The 19124-nt window shown below is 44.7% G+C and overlaps 1 protein-coding gene across 3 annotated transcripts in view; it reads left to right on the plus strand.

The window, feature by feature from the left end:
• CHST11 (carbohydrate sulfotransferase 11) overlaps nt 1–14581 on the plus strand; it is a 175180-nt gene extending 160599 nt beyond the window's left edge. For all 3 annotated transcript variants that reach the window (XM_054222285.1, XM_054222294.1, XM_054222304.1), the window contains exon 3: nt 9675–14581. In XM_054222285.1, coding sequence (XP_054078260.1) covers nt 9675–10523 — 849 coding nt within the window. In that variant the 3' untranslated portion in view covers nt 10524–14581. The remainder of the gene's footprint in view (nt 1–9674) is intronic.
• Nucleotides 14582–19124: the final 4543 nt, after the last annotated feature.

Genomic DNA, 19124 nt, shown 5'->3' on the forward strand with positions numbered 1-19124 from the left:
CAGCGAGGTTTACTCTGAGCAAAATATAACCTCACCAAGGGGAAGTAGAAGAAATTAAATGTTAATTTGTAATAGTTTAGTTGAGAAGAAAATCCATTATCCAAATGATTTGGGTATTTTGCCAGTCTGTGTCTGGATGAATTCTTTCAAATCATTACATGAAAAAAAGAGTCAGACTGAGATAGGAGATGAAGTCTGTTCTTGTTTCTGCCACCGATGTGCTGGAGGGTGAGATCAGCTCTCTCTTCCCCATCCCCTCCGGGCCTTTGCACCGTCCAGTTAGAGAGCAAGCGAGCCACACCGGGGAGAGCTTACAGCAGGGTCATACACTGTCAGGCGTGATCGCTTCTACTTCCACTGTCTGACCTTAAATAAAACAGCAAGGCCTTTCTTGGTGGGGGCCTGAGCCTGTATCCCTGGCTCTCCGGAGCAGCATTCACCCAAACTGCTCGGAGAAGTCAGAAGGGGACATCCCGCAGCATCCCACGCAAAGCGCCTGCCCCGATCGTGGGAGACAGGGACTCGGCACAGCTAAACATGTAACTACGGGGTTCCCCTCTCCTCCAGCAGGTTACTAAAGCCCACAAATTATATCTAAAGAAACCAGCCATGCAGCAACTATCTTGTGTTTTTCCTATTTGGGTTTCAAAAGGTTTGGAGCAATATTGGTGTGTTACACGCTGAGTTAAATATTGGAAACGTATTGCCCTGATTTAGCATGAGACTGAGAAAATTGTATTCAGTTAAAATAGGAGATATCCCGCTGAGAAGAAAATAAGTATTTCTACTTGACTGTGTGACGCCTAAGATGCAACCCAGAGGTACAGGAGGAGGATTTATGTTACCGAGAAAGCCATTAACATCGGCTGCCAGGTCAGAGCTGCTGGGCTGAGCAGGGCACGTGTGTCCCAGGCAGCTCCAGGCATTGATGCCTCCTGCATCTCCTCCACCATGTCCTGTGCAGGGTCTCGTACGGTGCCTGTCGTGGTGGTGTCTGAGCACCTTTCTGGTCTCTGCCTGCCCTGTGGTTTGATGTTGTTGCCTTTTCCCGAGGGAGGTTTCAGTCAAAGCAGCAACTGGTCTCTCTGCCTCTGCAGCTCGGCAACATTTGCTGAAAGCCTTGCTCCTGAAGCATGTAAAATACCTGGGTTTGCAACAGTGAGCTTAGCTTCCAGAAGCCACCGGCCCAGGTTCATGAAGCTTGAAGGACCCACAAGGAGACACCTGCCTGCATGGTAGGATCATTTGGGTCCCTCTGACACTTCTCAGGAGGTTTTTGGGGTTCCCAGTGCTGGTGATTCCTCACTCTCAGCACAGACATATCTTATTCTCTCTGTTGGAATTTTTCCTACATCTAGAGTCTCTCTTTTTTAGCTTTATTGCTACTTGTCCTAACCACAGTGAGTCCAGACAGAAGATTATTTCCTTCCTTCTTGTGGAATTTCTTATGTATTTTTGTATTTACGTATCTACTCCGTCCTGTTTCCCCCCCTCCACCCAGTTTATCTCACCCCTACTACCACAACTTCTTGCAACAGAGAAATAAATGTCAGTTTTTCCATTGTCTCCTAGATGCCAGCTATATTAAAATGCAGTTTCTTGCTCTGTTTTTTAAGGGCTACTCCCAGCTCCACCCTGGCTGACTCCATGCATCCCCAGCCCAGTGCTCCTCCTGGTGCACCATTTGCAGATGTCCATGGCATGCCTTTTCCTAACCAGTTCTCAAGCCTCTCCTTGAAAACCACATCTACAGCTCCCACAGTAGAGATGTAATAGCAGCGTACTGCAGCTACGGGTCACTCCCTTGGCTTCAAGCTTTCCCACGCGTGTGCTGGGGTTGTCCCAGTTTGCGATTCATCTATGGCTTGATTGCAGCTTGGGCATTGTGAGATAGACAGTGGAAGTCCCTTTGACCCTATCTACAGTCCCTGGTGACTTGGAGGCAGTTCTGTAAGCCCGGCCCTTTCCCAAGAGGCCAGCAGTAGTGTATCCTCAGCAAGGGGCTTTCCCAAGAGAGGCCAAATGGAATCGGCTCCCCCTCAGCCAAGATCAAGAGCAGCCTCGCACTCTCGGATGTTTCCCACTGCCAGGTCCCCAGTCCCTGTCCCCCACCTGCGTGAGAGCAAACTCACTCCTTGCTGCTTTATGGGTGTCAAATCCTCCATTATCGGCATTAAGTCCATCAAAGGTGATGATAGGTACGGGCTCCTTCAGGGCTACTTGAGGCAGCTTTTGAGTGATTGTAGCAGAGAGGTGAAACATCTATGCCTGGGGACCAGGAAGGGTTAGAAAAACCGTGGCAGTGTCCCTGTGTGTTACAGGTTCCACACACAGATCCAGAGAGGGTGAGCTCAGCTCCAGCCATCGCATGTGTGCACATCTGTATCCGCGTGTTGGAGGGGAAAGGCCAGAAAGTTTTCACTTGAAAATTAAATTCATAGGATAGCCAGACCTTTCAGCTTTTTAATACGCACCGTGATTTATGGCTGCACTTAAAGAATGAGCCAGGAGCGGACAAATTCATCACACACCGTCCTTTTCTGTCAAAGCGGCGGCACGTCGCTTCAGCGTTGGCGCGGGGAGATTGGGCTGCTGGGAGCAGAAGCCTCCGCTGCGGGAAGGCACCGCAGCTCTGTCACCCTCACCCCGCTGCGGCAGCCGAGGTCCCGGCCCGGGGCTTCATCCACTTCTTTTTGCTGTGAGGAGGAAAAAAAAAAAAAGGATTGGCCATCTGCCAAATTGCCCTTCTCCCCCTCCCTTCCCACAGCCAGCATCGGCCGCTGGAAAGAGGATGCAAAGTGCTCTTTGTACACGCAACACAAGGCTCCAAACTTGTCTTCTATAAATTAAATCCCAAGAAACCCACCCATGTGAAGATTTTTTGCTTTAATTATTCCCAGCTCAAGGCTCCTCCGGCCTTCCTGATGATTTCTTACCTCTCGTGTGTATTGCACTGAAACTTGGTCACTTCGATTTTGCCTGCCCTGTGTTTGTAAGATTCCCCTAGAGCTTCAGAACAGCAACACGCACGGTGGGATGTCCTTCACCCCCTGTGTGGCCAGGCCATAGGCCTTTCTGCCTGGACTTCCTGGGGACTTCCATCTTTTCCATCTTCAGAGTAGATATTTTACAGGACGTATACATTCATCTTATTAGCCCCAAACCCTACATATTGTATGAATCCTGACACCAAATTCTTTCTACCAGGGACAGGGTTCCAAAGCTGTTCGGGATTATACAGGAGAAGGTGGCATTAAAAAGGGGCTCGCTCTTTTCTTCCTGAATCCATACCTCATTGTGTGACAGAGTCTTAGGCTGATTAAAAAGCTGGTTTTAACATACAGCTGGTGTCATTTCGTGTCAGTCTGTGATTTTTCAAGCAGATTTTTGCAGCATTTAGGCTCACTGCAGTACTTTACTTTGTCTCCAAGACAAAAAGGTCGATACTTAATGACCTTGCTGTGAAGTTTACCCAGGAAAGCATCAGCATCTGCAGCTGCATGTGTGTCTGCTGCTGGATTTTGACTGGTTTAGTGTCGTTTCTTTTCTAGCACCCAGATCATGTACCTGGACAAAGAAGAGGGAATGCCAAAGTTGATGTGGATTTGGAGTGTGTCATTATTCAAATAATTGTAGCCTCCAGAGGCAAAGTAATGCAACTGCTGAATTATTTCACCCTTCCCTACTACATGCGTGCGCACAGACGTGCACAAAGTTGGGGAGGTGCATAGGAAGAAGGAGGGAATGTGTGAGGCAATGTAGGATGTTTGACAATACAGTGCTAGCAGCTGGAGCGTATGACTGCTTCACTCTCTACAGCTTTGATCCTTCATAGCCCCGATGCATTCTGTGCAGTGGGAACCGAAAACGGTATGGTTATCTTGGGTTGCAATACTGAGAATTAAAAAAAAATGCATATTCGGCCTTATCTTCTCTGTGGGGCAATAAGTTCAGTGCATGAAATGGAGAAAAGAAAGCAGCTTTGTAATATTTCAGGAGTTTCCTTCAGAGGATATAATTTGTCTCTCAAATTTTCTCGCTTAGTAAAAATGCTCCTAAGTTAATATTAAATATTAGTTTTACTATCTTTTATTATCCAGCCACTCTCTAGAGATGTTTTCACAGCAAATTTGTATTCCAGTTTGTCTGTCCGCAAGTTGTCGGGGAAGATCTTAAGCATTTCCATCTCCAGTATATACGATGTGCTTTCTAGTCTGCTTTATTGGACTCTGAACAAATATTAGTTGAGGTTTTGGTGGGGTTCTCATTTGAGCGCTGGAAATTTTTGAAAAAGTTAAGTCAAGAATAATATGTTGTGAAATGTGAAATAAAGTATGAAACATTGCAAAGCTATTACTTAAAAAAATTATTGCAGTCCAGGTCAGTTTAATAAAATCCCTGTATCTAAAACGCAATTGTTCTTTTAGATTCAGTGTTTCGATTCACATAGCTATAATTGTCTGACTGTCAACTGTAGAAATCTGCAGAGAGTAATAATGATTTGTGATGATTTGAGAAAAGCTTATGCTTGGACTGTCAAGTATGAAAAATTGCCAGTTCCCCTTTATTGTCTAATGCTGAACGTTTTTAAGAAAGCAATCTAGAATTTGGTGTATGGAATATATATACACCAACTAGGGTATTTATGGATGCAAACTGTAAAAGCCAAGTATTAAAATAGTCTAAAATATATTTGTAACTTCAAGACTGTCCATCAAGATTGCAGGAATCTTATTCACGCTTTTTTGTGTGAAAACGGGATTGGAAATGTGCTTGCACGTAACCTCATGCTCAAAGAAAAACCTTTAAGCATTTGAGAAAATGTAAATAATACCGAGAGACATTTTATATATTTGAATAACAAACACCTCCTAGAACTTGGATGGTGTGGTTGATGGGCTGGGGGAAGGAGAGCTGATAATACCTGAGAGATCTTAGTCCACAGAAATACTAGTCGCTCTCGATGTCACATAACTAGGACCGTTAGTGCCACCTATAGTTAGTCTATCTGACACTTTTCACTTTAAGACCTTGAATGGATTATGAACTTGCTGCACACACCTTCTATACCGTTACACAAATACAATAATACAAATACCGTTAAGAAGAATTTGGTGGAGATGAGCTCTGGTTTATGCTAAGCTTAACAGTGCTACTGGATAGACCCAACTGGGTGTTCTGCAGAGACGCAGCTGATTTTGATTGATAACTGCTTGGACCACAGATAAGGGGAACGCCGCCGCAACTTGCCTAGTTCTAGCATAGGACAGAAACTAAACCTCCAAACACAAGTGTAACTGAAGAATTAAAGGCAGCTGCCAAGTCTTTGTTAATGCAAAACTGAAGAGAAAAAGCAATTTAGCAGGGCATGGGACTGCAAACCCCATTGACAATGTTTATCCTCTTTATTCCACACTAAACTAATTCAGATAATTTTCCCCTTTAGTCTGCCAGACCCAGGTGTCATGTTAGCACTCCCACCATAGGTTGGTTGTGAGCCTGGCTACAGTAATGTGCAGAACCAGCAGCAGCTGCAGGCAGTGCAATAGAAATATATGAAACCCTGCCTTATAAGCGTGGACTTTGCACACTGTTTTTTTATAGCGAGACAAAATTTAATTCTTTTTTTTTTTTGAGTGACACTTGGGTATTTCCGTCCTTCTGTTAAAAAAGTGCTTTTGGTGCAGGTACCTGTGAATTGGATTGATCTGCTTGACCTCTGCTCCTAGTTTGCAGTACACTACCATATTCAGAAAAAAATAATGAAAACATTAATTAAAAATGTCTTGTGTTTAAATCTGACTTGCTGCTCGGCTATCAAGCTTGGAAAGGCCCTCAAAGATTATTTTATCCTGCTGTGCCTAAGTAACCAGAAGAAAATACCTCCCGTCTCATTACTGTGATTTACCTTGAATAACCTTTACATGTCGTGGGTTGACAATTGTCAATTAGTTGTCATATATATTTCTGGTCAGTATATTCTCTTGTGCGCTACGCTTGTACCCTGTGCTGTACAGAAGACATCCACATGAGCAGAGTGTGCTGGACTTAGCTTTCCTCCCTCGTTGTTAGTTTGGGACTGACGGAGATGAGAAGCTTCTGGGATCAGAGTGTCCCCAGACTACTTTTTTTCTTCTTCTTTTTTTAAATGCCGCTGATCTTGGGAGTCTCCCGCTGCTCGTGTCGCCTCCCAGTTCAACTTGGTTGCTGTAAATGAAGAAAAACTCTGATCTTGACATGCCCTTCTTCTCTGTCCCCTGTTACAACTTCTGCAGGAAAAAAAAATCATGATCAAGGGCATCTATGGTGTTGTCAGTACTTTCAGGGAAGAACGGATGCTTTTATCAGATGTCTTCCCAAAACCTTCAATGCCCAGCTGAAGTCCAAGTTGAACTGTCAGAGGACAGACCTGAGCACTGGCTTTATCACCATCCCCACGCTGCTCTCAGTAATCTGCGTACATGCTTAAAATGGGGTGGATTTAGGCCATTACTTATTGTGGCGTCTTGAAGTGAGGGATCAGCAGGGACCTCTGGTAATGACCATAGATGGAGCAATCGGTGTCCAGCAGCAGCTGCGCTCTCACAACTCCACTGTAGACACATCTATAACAGCTTTGGGGTGAGACAGTCCATGGCCCTAATTGTTTGACTCGACCTTCAGCACCCAGGGATTTAAAGATATCTGTCCCTTGGATCTTACTTCTCTGGCTGCTTAAATCTGTAGGGTGTATTTTCCTCATTAGTTGTGAGCACATTTTCACTGGCCAAGTGGACCTCTAGTTTAAATGAATGTAGTTCCAGTCTCGTATAATCTTACTTTTTTCCCAATTCCCCTCACCAGCTTCGGGAATGAAATTATTATGTGTCTTAAAAGCCTTGCCTGTAACTTAAAATGAGGAGGAACCATATTAGCATCAGATAACCCAGTGTTAATATATAGTTTCAAAATATCAAATTGAAAAATGCCGTTCCGATTACCTCGCCTGGTGCTGTAGGCTCTGGGGACCATGGAGCATGTGCTCTGTGGTTTGCAGCTTTCAAGGAAGAGTCTGATGGTTCTTCAGGAGCTCTGTTAAAGGCTCTCTGGTGCCCTAGCCAACTTTTCACTGGTGCAGCGCGAGTGTGGCTTTCATATCGCCCACTCCTTCAGCAAGAGGGCTCTTACCATTAAACCTCAAGGAGAGCCAGCAGGACTTTCTGCTTCTCTGGGGGAAGCAGGTAGGTCAGCTCTTCCAGGGCGCATTGGGTGTGTTAGTCAGCTGCAGAAGAAAATGGGGTTTGATACAGTTGGCATTGTTCTAGGACAGTCACTAAATTGGCCTTTTTTTTCAATAAACTGAAGTCAATAGGCAAAAAAAAAAAAAAAAAAAAGGAAGTAGAGCTTTCAAAACTGTATTCCTACATGGTCCTTCATCCGTCAGCCATACCAAGTGGTACTGTAATTTGTGAGAATAGGGCAGTACCCTTCTAGTGTTGCGTTGATGTTTAATGTGTGTCCTGTGTGCCACCAGACAGGCCAGAGCACGTGCAGAGCTGACCTGGGGTGCTGGTGTGTACTTAGTAAATGTAGCTGACCAAACTTGCATGCCATTTCTTCGTATTTCTTCCATGTTAAAAGGAGTGGGAGACAAGCACCACTTCAACATGCACAAGTATCATCTTTTACATGAATTTAATGTAGTACAATCTCATTTGCAACTGCAAATACCAAGGCTGCATGTTTCCTCTTACTCCAAATGCCTGAAAATCTCATTAATGTTAATGTGTGGGGAAGAAGTGCTTAGCCTATTGATGTAGGAATGAAATCAGGAGCAAAGCACAGCTCGACAAAGATTCATCTGCAGATTAGGGTCTGAAGCAACCATTAGATTATCAAATCTGACCTTCTATCTAATACAGACCGTAGAATCTCATCCACTTAATTCTGTATTAATCCCAAGAACAGCACCAGAAAAGCAAATACAGTACATTAACATATTATAATGTAGCAGTATATTCAGGCATTTCTTTTTTTTTTTTTTCACTCTAAAAGCAGAGGCAAACAGCAGTGCTGTGTTGTATGATATTGATAAAAATCTGCAGGATGAAAGATTTCAGCATTTTATCTGTCTGCAGAGGAGAATTTGTATGTCTGTGTGTTTGCACAGGGTTTTGTTTAGCTCTTTGAGAAATATTCACGGGTAACTCTAACCACCATAGACCTCACCATTAGTTCTGTTCCTCTCTGAGGATGGCATAAACTGAAATAGGGATTTTATATTTTTTTTTAACAAAAAATGTAATTTTCTTCAAAAATCTGTGTGGTCCTTGACAACTTCTTTCTAACATCTTATTTTGGAAACTCCCTGCCGGTCAGATAGATTTCCTAGGAAACATAGAGCACATTTCACATCTGGCTTCTCATCTCTTCAACTATAACACAAAACGGCCCTTGAAGTGCACCTGGGAGGTTTCAGGGGAATACCACACACGCACAAAAGATGAGCCAAGCTGTCTCAAGGAGCTGCACTGGGCTACTGCGTGTTTTAACCATTAGCCAACATTTTGCTGAACAAAAGGGCTAAGAGATGAGATGAGGGAAGTACCAAGGAATTCAGAGGAGAAGTGGTGGGTGGCACTGTACCAAATACAGAGATCTCAGGCTTGGCACATAAATGAGGGAAAAAATCCTCCAGCCCAAGTTTGAGGTGCCCCTTGGTGTTGCCCATCCCACGAGAACATTCCTCTGCAACCCACCGCAGCTCAGGGGGAGGGGGGAGTCTCTGCTGCTCATGTGTTGCAAAAGCTTTTGCTGCCCCTTGGGCCGGGGAAACCTGGGCTCTTAGGGCTTGTCTGTAACAGCACAGTTTCTATCTCCTTTCCCTCCAAAGCTCAGAAATCCTACAACTGGCTTGGTCCCGTCTTGGGGTTTGGTTTGGATTTTGCCTATAAAGTGCATTTGGATCCTGTTATTTGAGGGGTTTTTTAATATGAATCAGGGCTAACTACTATTAATGAAAGCAGAGTTTTGACCCATGACTGCAGGAACTGGAGGTTCAGTATGAAACCCCCAACCGGCGCAAAATCATTTGCCAATGGTATTATACCATCAAGGGGGAAGACCCCTATAACCACAGGCTGTGCACCCCCGTAGCAGATGTATACAGTCCACATTGCCTCAACTGCCAAGATTATCAATTCTGTAGCATAAAAGGCATCAGCAACAAGGGCACGTATTGTTCTTATTTTGACAAATTTTCTGAATCTGGTGTCCTCCGACTCCATCTCAGCAGCAAAAGGTCAGGCAGGGTCCCGCACTGTGTAGCCGTGGGATGGATTGCAGAGTGGTGGGAAGATCCATTTTCCAGGACTAAGAAAAGCAGTGACCACATCTCAGGATGAGGGTGCTGTAAGTACGCTTGCCATCAGGTTGTGTGAGTGTTGGTGCTCCTTTGTGTTGGGTTTGAAGCAAAGTCCTGGACACTTTGTGAACAGCTTCTAAGCAGCATGTATCAAGAAGTTTGGAGACAAAAAAATTTTGTCTTCTAGCATTAGGAACAATTCTACTCAGCCACACAGTGGACTGTTCTATATAGGCAGTAATCTACTTTTCTATAAATTTGTATAATAAGCAAAAAGGCAGTAAGAGTTTCCCGGCCATGTGACTTACTGGTGCCTGTGCTTTCTTTGCAGTTGTCCAACACAGCAATTCTTCATCAGATTAGACGAGACCAAGTGACAGACACATGCCGAGCAAACAGCGTATCTAGCAGGAAGCGCCGTGTGCTGACACCCAACGATCTCAAACACCTGGTCGTGGATGAAGATCATGAAATGATCTATTGCTATGTTCCCAAAGTGGCCTGCACAAACTGGAAGAGAGTCATGATGGTTTTGACGGGAAGAGGCAAGTACAGCGATCCAATGGAAATCCCAGCCAATGAAGCCCACGTGTCTTCGAACCTGAAGACCCTCAACCAGTACAGCATCCCAGAGATCAACCACCGCTTGAAAAACTACATGAAGTTCCTCTTTGTTCGCGAGCCTTTCGAGAGACTGGTGTCAGCCTACAGGAACAAGTTCACCCAGAAGTACAACACTTCCTTCCACAAGCGATACGGCACCAAAATCGTGAGGCGCCAGAGGAAAAACGCAACCCAGGAAGCTCTGCGTAAAGGTGATGATGTGAAATTTGAAGAGTTTGTGGCGTATCTCATCGACCCGCACACCCAACGAGAAGAGCCCTTCAATGAGCACTGGCAGACTGTGTACTCCCTCTGCCACCCTTGCCACATCCACTACGATCTCATAGGAAAATACGAAACGCTCGAAGAGGATTCGAATTACATTCTCCAGCTGGCGGGAGTAGGCAACTACCTGAAGTTCCCCACCTATGCAAAGTCTACGAGAACTACTGACGAAATGACCACAGAGTTCTTCCAGAACATCAGCTCCGAGCACCAAACGCAGCTGTATGAAGTCTACAAACTTGATTTTTTAATGTTCAATTACTCAGTGCCAAGCTACCTGAAATTGGAATGAGGGATGGGTTGGGGGGAGAGAGGGGAGAGAAAGCCTGTTTTATTTAAGATTTTTATTTGTCATAATAAATATGGAGAATGGGTTATTTTGTAAATTAATATTTTCTTTTTTTGAATGATGCTGCGAGCAGCACAGTCAAAATTATTTAAATCAACTGTAAGAAAGGACAGCTCTCTTTGCAGGGTAACAGGATTGTGACGATCTAGTTGTAGTAATGAATAATACTGCTACACTGTTTAAAAAAAATGTTAATTGTGTTCTGGTGAATTTCATTGATCTTGCATTCCTCCAATTCTAATTAATGTTATTTATACTTATTTAAAACATGGTCTCTTGGTAGGTGTCACTTCAGCAGCAGAGATAAGATAACGTTTGGACAAAAGGAGTCTGGTTTTGTGCTTTCCTCAGTTGAGTTTTTCTCTTGGGTAATAAAACTCTTCCGTTAGCCGTTGATGCAGGTAAATACGGGAATGGGTCTTGATACCACATGCTTTGAGAAGAGCGGTGGAAGTAATTTCTTCAGAAAGTGATATTGCACTTAAGCGTACTAAAAAATTCTGTCTTTCTAGCCCTGAAAGGGAAAAGTAAAACAGATTTTGATAGATTCATGATATCTAAAACCCATGACTGAAAGAAATGTGAATGTATTCCTTGGGAAGAGAAACCATGAACTTTTTATAGTCTGGACTTAAAGAGTTTATCAAGAATATGACCAGTCCCATTGTCTCTTAATTTGAAGCCTGCCAGCCCAAACGAATGCAGATTTGCGGGTGGTCATCAAAAAAAAAAATCAGCGTTTTGAAAGTGACTGTAAAGATTTTTGAATGCCCAAAGCAATTGGCATTGACTTAATTTATGTCCAGGCTGGGGCTGGGGGAGCTCTGTCCTCTGCAAGTCCTGCCTCCCTAACTGATCTTAAGACGGACAACCAAAGTTGGTGGCTCAAAAGACACCAGTCATGATACGATAGGATACGGGCATGTCATTTGAAAAGTCAGAAAGTCATCTTCGTGTTGATCTCTAAGCATGCAAGGCAATAAAAAAGGTCTCATCTTCCTACATGCTGGTTTCATGGCTTTTTCCCAGGGGGAAGGGGGAGTCTTTTTTCAGTTGATGCCTAAATACCATTGACAGGGATGTTTCTAATTTCCAGTGGGTTAGTATTTCATCTAAGTCAGCTCCAGTGTGAGACCATCACCTTTTTAGCTAAGGTGAATCTCGATAGCGTTTTTTTTGTGTATAACAGCTTGTTGGGATGGTGGATTGTACCAGGGGTAGCACACCAAGCAATTTGGGCGAGCAAGTAATAATCTATTCACGGCAAATAAGTGTGAATAGTGAAAAAGGGGATTTCAGCGTGGCTCTGTAAGCAAGCTAGTGAGCAGAAGCGCAGACTTCTCCAAATGGTTGCTTTAATTCTATGCAGCTGAGGTGGACGGCCAAGCGGGCAGCAGGCGCCAGCCTGGGGAATGGTCTGTAGCCACCCCGAGCTGTCCCATCCTGGGCTGGCAGCCGGCTGGTGGGCAGGAGGCAGCAGAGGCTTAAGTTGAGGCATTTGTGGGAACCTAAAATCTGTTTCAGAGTTGATTGATTGTTGAAATGGGGCTTTGTCTCACCTGCATGTCAATCTTACGATCAAACCAAACCCTTCCAAAACTTAGTGAAGATTTAAATAAACTCAGCTAAAGGCAGAGCTGTTTTAACAGTATCAGAGCCAGATCCCGAAAATGTACAGTACGGTACAGTACTGCAGTACAGTAGCTGAATTGCATCCACTGAATTATATTAGTCTCCAGGATACGTGTGTGGTTAAAGAAGAAAAATAGGTTCTGTCGTATTTTATAAAAATAAGTCACTGAATAAATCTCAGCGAAGAACAAATTAACATAACAAACAGCAGCTGAAGTCCTTTCACAATTGGATTCATTCTTAGCCCGGCTTCGGGTGGTTATTTTTTTTATCATACCCTACAAATAAATCTCTCGTCCCTTCTGGAACGGCCATGGTTTTCATAACCCAGGTCCTATTGATAACCCGTAGCGCTGACCCAGTGGCTGGCTGCGCCTGACGGCTCTGAATTCCTGAGCGGTTGCTGGTCGCTGGCTGGTGTTTTACTTGAAAGCGGTTTTGTCTCATTTATAGATTATGCAGAGCTGTTGCAAGTGCCTATCACAGCGTGCCCTGGCTTTCTTTTGTTCGTAGGTCAATGATTATATGGGTGTTAAAAAGAAATAAAACCTATCTGAGGGCAGATTCCCCCTCTCCCTCCCCTGATATTTCCCACAACCTATTTGTGTGCTTGGTTGGTCTTGTATCCAACAGTGCTCATATTTTGGTCCAATTTTCTCTTCAGTTGTCTGTTCATTCACCCAACAGAATGTGATGTGATTTTTTTTTTATTTAAGAAAAAAGTTGCTTCAGAAAGTAAGTGTTTTAAAAACGGGGTGTGCTTTCCCCTTTCTTTTTGTACCTCTCCCGGTCATCACCGCGTTTTTATCTGTTCTGAAATACTCTCTTCAGTTTCACTGCTTTGGAGACACAAAAACCCTATTTGACAGATGCGATAGAAAAGCTGTAGGTGAAAAATGATGTTCAGGAGATCTGAGGGGTGAGCGCTGCTCAGAGCCGGAATTTTTAGCAGCAGCTTTGGGTTTGATTACCCAAATTCTGCCTCCCCACAGAGGGCTGCCTTACAGGCGGATTCTCAGCACTGAGATGGCTTTTAGGTGGACTTAAGTGAGTACTTAAAAGTCACTTTTTAAAAACGTTGATCCCAGCCTACTGCAAACTGTCCATTTAGTGTGTTATATCTCTTTTGGGGTGTTGTGAATGGGCTGCAGATCTGTGTTTAAAGTGAACAGCTGACATGCTGGATATGGCCGTGTCCTGCATGGTGAGCACAAAGGCCTCACCAGGGCAGAGGAGGACGACAAATGCCTTTTTTTTGGGTCTACTGGGTGTGTTGACTGAGCCAAAAAATACCTCTTTCACTGCACCCCCACCGGAGGATGTTCAGGGTTGTTCCTCCTTATCTCAGTGAGCTGGTGGCCACCACCCGCAGCGCGGGGGCAGCTGGGGGACCGGGTTTATTTTACCCCCACCTCTCTACTGGGTTTCCCAGCCAGAGGAGAAGAGGGGCTGGTCTGCTCCCAAGCTCTGGCTCCCTCCTGGGTTCATTTCTGCTGTGGCCACAGCTGGTCCCGGGAGACAAATGGGCAAAACTGCAGCCACAGCAAAATGCAAAATACAAAATACAAATGTGCCCCTGGGGCCGCGAGGGCCACCCAGAGAGCAGCCGTTTTAGGAGGACGTGCATTAGTTATGGTCGAGCAGTGGTGAGCACAGAGAGAGGGCCCAGTGGGGAAGGTCCTGCTCCCTACCTCTGCCCCCCGCCCCCTCAAAGCCGCTGGGCTCGAGGAGCGGTGATCCCCATCTCTGAGCAGCCGGTGCCTCTCTGTCATTCGGCAGGGCCAGCGATACCCGCAGCCGGGGGTTTGTTCCCCCCGATGGCCCCAAGCACCTTAACCTGGAGCCCAGGCTGGATTTGGCCCATCTGAACATGGTGGTGACTCCTGGGCAGTGAGAAGCTCCCCCCCGGCCCCGGCTCCAAACCTGACTTGGTCCATGCTTCAGCCTCTTCGTTAACCATGACCATTATCACAGAAACTTGCAAACTGCCTGAACCATGCGCTGCGTAAGACAAATGAAACAAATAATTCACAAGCAGAAGTGCTTTTAGGAGTAAGTTGACCCCAGATGTTTTAGGGTTTCACTGTAGTCTGCTGCACTTTTCAGGTACAAAAAGGGACTGTCCTTACTATTACTCTTGTTACAGAGAGTGTTATTTTCTTACATGCATGCACAATACAATGTGTACGAATAATTTAACATCGATGTGGGGTTGGATTTTTTTTTTAACCTATTTGTATGCAGTAGAAGGCTTGTTGTAGAAGAGTATCTCCTCATACCTAAATATACTGTTAATAAAGAAAAAAGCTAAATTATACATTGCCAACACAAGTGTGAACTGCTCATGAATCTTTCCTTAAAAAAGCCATTCAAGCCTGATTATTTTTCTAAGTAACTTCAATTAAATTGAAGAAAGAAAGTTCCTCTCTGTGTGCTTTATTTCTGGCTCTTGCTTTCAGGGTGGATTTTTAAGGGTGGGATTTTTTGACTGCATAGCTTTGCTTTCTCACAAGGGTTATTGTGGCAAGGCAGGCAGGAGACTCAAAACAATCTACTGTAATGCATCAGGAAAGCTAAAGTTATCTGGCAGCATGCCTCTTGCTCCCTTCCTTCCCGAGTTCCCAGCCAGCAACGATGAGGGTTGTCAATTTAAGACCTGCCGTATGCCCAGAAACAGTCCCACCTCAAGCAAGGGTGTTTTAGAGTCAGATGACATAAACTCCAGCTATCTGATGCGCTTTGGGCCACGTGCTTGCCCACCTTCATGTAAATTCACTAACAATAGCTTTGAGTTAAACATTTCCAGCAGTCCCCAAACCTGCTTGGTCTCATCGGTGGTTTTCACTGAGGCCACGTCTAACTCCAAAACACAAAATTCCAACTTGGGCTTTCAAGACAAACTTGGTGAGCAAGTCAGCACCATAAATTACACTTAGGAAAAACATACATTTAGAAAATAACTGCTCACCATTGGGACCGTGTTGTTGCAAGGGACCCTGGAGGTCAGCTGGGCCATGCTAACTGCTGAAGGTCACCAAAACGATGTTGGCAGTGGTTTTGGCTATCCAAGGCTTCAATACCTCCAGGGACGGAGGGCTCAGAGCCTCTCTGGGTCACCTGTTCCAGTGCCATACTACCGTCACAGCAGAGGTGTTTTTTTCCTAGTGGCCATGGTGAGACTCTTGGCCTTCAAGATGTGTCCCTCATCAACCACTACTGGAGGAACAGTTTGGATTCGCTTTCTATGTAAGTCCCCTTCAAGTAGTTGTCGACTGCTATTGGATTCCCAGTTAGCCCTGTTGTCACCAGACTAAATAAGGCCAGATCCCTCAAAGTGCCCTTTTTGGTTATATGCTTTATGTTACTGAACATCTTGGTAGCCTGTCACTGTATCCTCTTCTGCATCTCAACATCCTTCTTGAATTTGAGGACCCCAAAACTGGATACCATATTCTGGGTGCAGCACTGACAGTAGCAAACAGATGACTTAAATCTGCCAGCCCCACTCCTCACGAGGTGGACATTCTTCACAATGAGAGCAGAGGCAACACAAAAATAGGAAATGTGCTGAGTAGGTGTCATAGCACATGGTGGGGCACTGGCTATCTTTAGACCCCAAGCCCATTCCCACCTCAAATGCCCCACCATCCTGCACTTCCTAATTAATAGGCAGAACTGCAGCACCGCTTCCTGAAATCACAGCCTGGCTGTGCAGTATTAAGACAACAACCTTCACATTTCAAAACATCGGTGATTTGTTTCCTCTACAATCTCAATCAGAGAGGGAGCTAATTAAGAAGGTCTCGAGAAGGACTCGATCTAAGTGAGCGATTAGCCCGGCTTCAGCCACTGTGCTGATTGCTCTGCCTCCCTTGGCAGCTTGGCAGGGCACGGATTACATACGCCTTGAAGGGATGCAGTCCTCTTCTTGGCAGTACATGGGTCTAAGCAAACCACTACCCTGCCCTGGGAGACTCCATCAGCTTCAATAACATCTGCGTTCACACAGATGAAGTGCGGCGTCACGCGGAAATGAGGGCCAGGAGACGTCCTCTGGCTGCGTGGGGGCAGGTGGGGCAGGAGACGCCACGGGATGGAACCCAGGCAAGTGGGGACCAGCAGCTGCAGAGTTCGGACACGGACGGGGGAGCTGGGGGGCTTTAGGTAATTGAAATCGCATGCACACAAAAATGGAAACTTTCATTTTTGGGGTGATGGGAGAGGAAATGGTCTCTCCTCACAGCTCTTGGGCACGCAGCTTTTGGGTGGATTTCTTTGTTGCTTGCAAGATAGCAGAGAAGAGCCCAATCCCTGATACCACCACAGAGACTGGCAAAATTGGATTTGCTCCAGTGGAAGGAAGCGTGAGGATTTGTCTTTTGGGCAAGCCTCAATTTTTACATTAAATAATTACAAATTTACAAAAATATCTTCCCATTGGTACTCAGCATACAGCTTCTGCCCCGCGGCTGCCTCCTGGTATGGACCACCAGCTGCTGCTGAATTACAGGAGAGCTGGTGGCAGCTGGTGGCACCTGTGGGCACTGGGGAGAGGAGTGTGGAGCACTGGGGGATGTGATGAAGCAGCAGGATCCCGCACAGTTGAGGTGGCCTCTCACCTGGGGACGTGACAAAATCGTGCAAATAACCCCAGTGGAGATGATGCAAAGTTTGAAGAAAGCCTGTCCCTGTGGTCATAACACTCTCCGTGCAGGCACGAGTTCTGACAATACTTCCCAACCTTTGTCTGGATGAAAATACATTTCATTTAATTCTACCATAATTACAAAAAAGTAAATAAATCTGGGAAACTGGAAGGAAGAGAGAAAAAGAAATTAAACAAATGCAGCCAAGTGGAAAATAGAGCATATGCTTCCTGACCGGCAGTGCCGTGCTTTTCTCACTAGCTGTGTTACACATCATCACGTACAAGATGCCTGATGCCACGCAAAAATATCTTGCTTTTCCACTTGCACTTACAGCTTTGCCAAAGGTTGAAAATTTTGAAAAATTACAGTCTGGTTTTACTCTCCGATGCACTAAAGGACAGCGTATCTGTCGTGGTTTAACCCCAGATGGCAACTAAGCAACACGCAGCCACCCCCTCGCTCTCCCCCAGCAGGATGGAGTGGGATAAATGGAAGAGTAAAAGTCAGAAAACTTGGGGGTTGAGAGAAAGACAGTGTAATAGGTAAAGCAAAAGCTGTGCACGCAAGCAAGGCAAAACAAGGAATTCATTCACTGCTTCCCATCATCAGACAGGTGTTCAGCCATCCCCAGGAAAGCCGGGCTCCATCATGCATAACAGTTACTTGGGAAGACCAACGACATCACTCCAAACGTTGTCCCCCTTCCTTCTTCTTCCCGCAGCTTTATATGCTGAGCGTGACACCATATGGTATGGGATATCCCTTTGATCAGTTGGGGTCCTGTGTCCCCTCCCAATAGATTGTGCCCCCCCAGCCTACTTGTTGGCGGGGTGGTGTGAGGACCAGAAAAGGCCTTGACTCTGTGTAAGCACTGCTCAGCAATAACGAAAGCATCCCTCTGTTATCAACGCCGTTTCCAGCACAGATCCAAAACACAGCCTCAAACTAGCTACTGTGAAAAAAATTAATCAAAACCAGCGCAACAGCCAAAAGCCACCTCCTCAAATTGCACGCAAATCATTTTTTTCTTTTTAAATCTGTGTTAAAAGAAAAAAGAAATCAACTTTATTTTCTGTATTCGAATGATGAAGAGCAGACCTGTACCCCCGTTACTTGAACCGTCAATCTACTGGCGTGCTCAAGCCTCTCAGCGCTGAGATTCAACTCACTGTCATTTAAATGGCTGCTGTTGGCTAAGTCAGAGAGAGGCATTTAGGACTGGAAATAGTGACTTATTCACGGAGGGAAAAATATAGAAGATATTTTCATTCATTTGTAAGTTGTTAAAAATATATTTTGCCAATATTTTAGGAATGTTAACTGACTTTGACATTGAAATTGTTTCTTCAGACCCTATTTTTTGAGTCAATGCGGACCTGAGGTAACATTTCGTTAGGTTTTTAGTAGTATACGTCCTCTCAGTATGCAACAAAGATGCAGGGTATTTTGGAAAAGGAGACACGGCATTACAAGTAAAATTATGTGGCTTTGAAAATCTCATTTCAGTCAGAGTTTTTAATTAAAAAACAAACAACCAGCAAAGCTGTTTTCCTCAGTAAGAGAAAAATCAATCCAAAGTTTATGCCCTCGTTTCTATGTTTTTCACTAATACATAAAGCTGTCAGGGTGACATACAGCTGAATAATAACAGTTAAGCTATTAAGCCTGGGCTTATTCTTAAAACTAGAATTATACTGTGGCAATTCATGACTTCTTAGGTAGCAAGAGGTCTCCGTGCTGTCAGCAGGTATTCGCAGCCCTACGTCAAGCCAAAGCCTGCAACCCCCAACAGGCCCCAGTTTTCTGTTAAAGCTTTTCCAAAGATAGGGTTTGGGCATCGCCTAAACCTTCCTTAGCCTCAATTTAATCAGACTTAGCTTAGCAGATAGATAACTATTCCAGTTAAAACAGGTTTAGCTTTATATCTAAAGTTGAGGTGCTGGGTTGTTTTGTTGTTTTGGTTTTTTTTAAAAAATGATTGTTTGCTCCATCAATGCAATCAGTCACTGCCTATTTTTTTTTTTTACCATTTTTTGAACTCGAAAGAGATGGATGGGGAAAAAGAAGGTCAAATCAAAGCAAGTAGCAATGCTATGGAGAAGCAAGTGCTGTTTGCAGAGGCAGCCAAGTAAATGCTGAGACACTCACTCAAGAAAAACAAAATATTTTCCTTCCTGGACTTATAGCTGTATGTGATTTATTAAGAAATTTGCCTTCAGTTATATGGAAAGACATAACAATTCATCTGTTTTGTATTAATTTT

The sequence above is a fragment of the Rissa tridactyla genome, chromosome 1 (genome assembly GCF_028500815.1).
Source record: "Rissa tridactyla isolate bRisTri1 chromosome 1, bRisTri1.patW.cur.20221130, whole genome shotgun sequence".
In the NCBI taxonomy this organism is placed as follows: domain Eukaryota; kingdom Metazoa; phylum Chordata; class Aves; order Charadriiformes; family Laridae; genus Rissa; species Rissa tridactyla.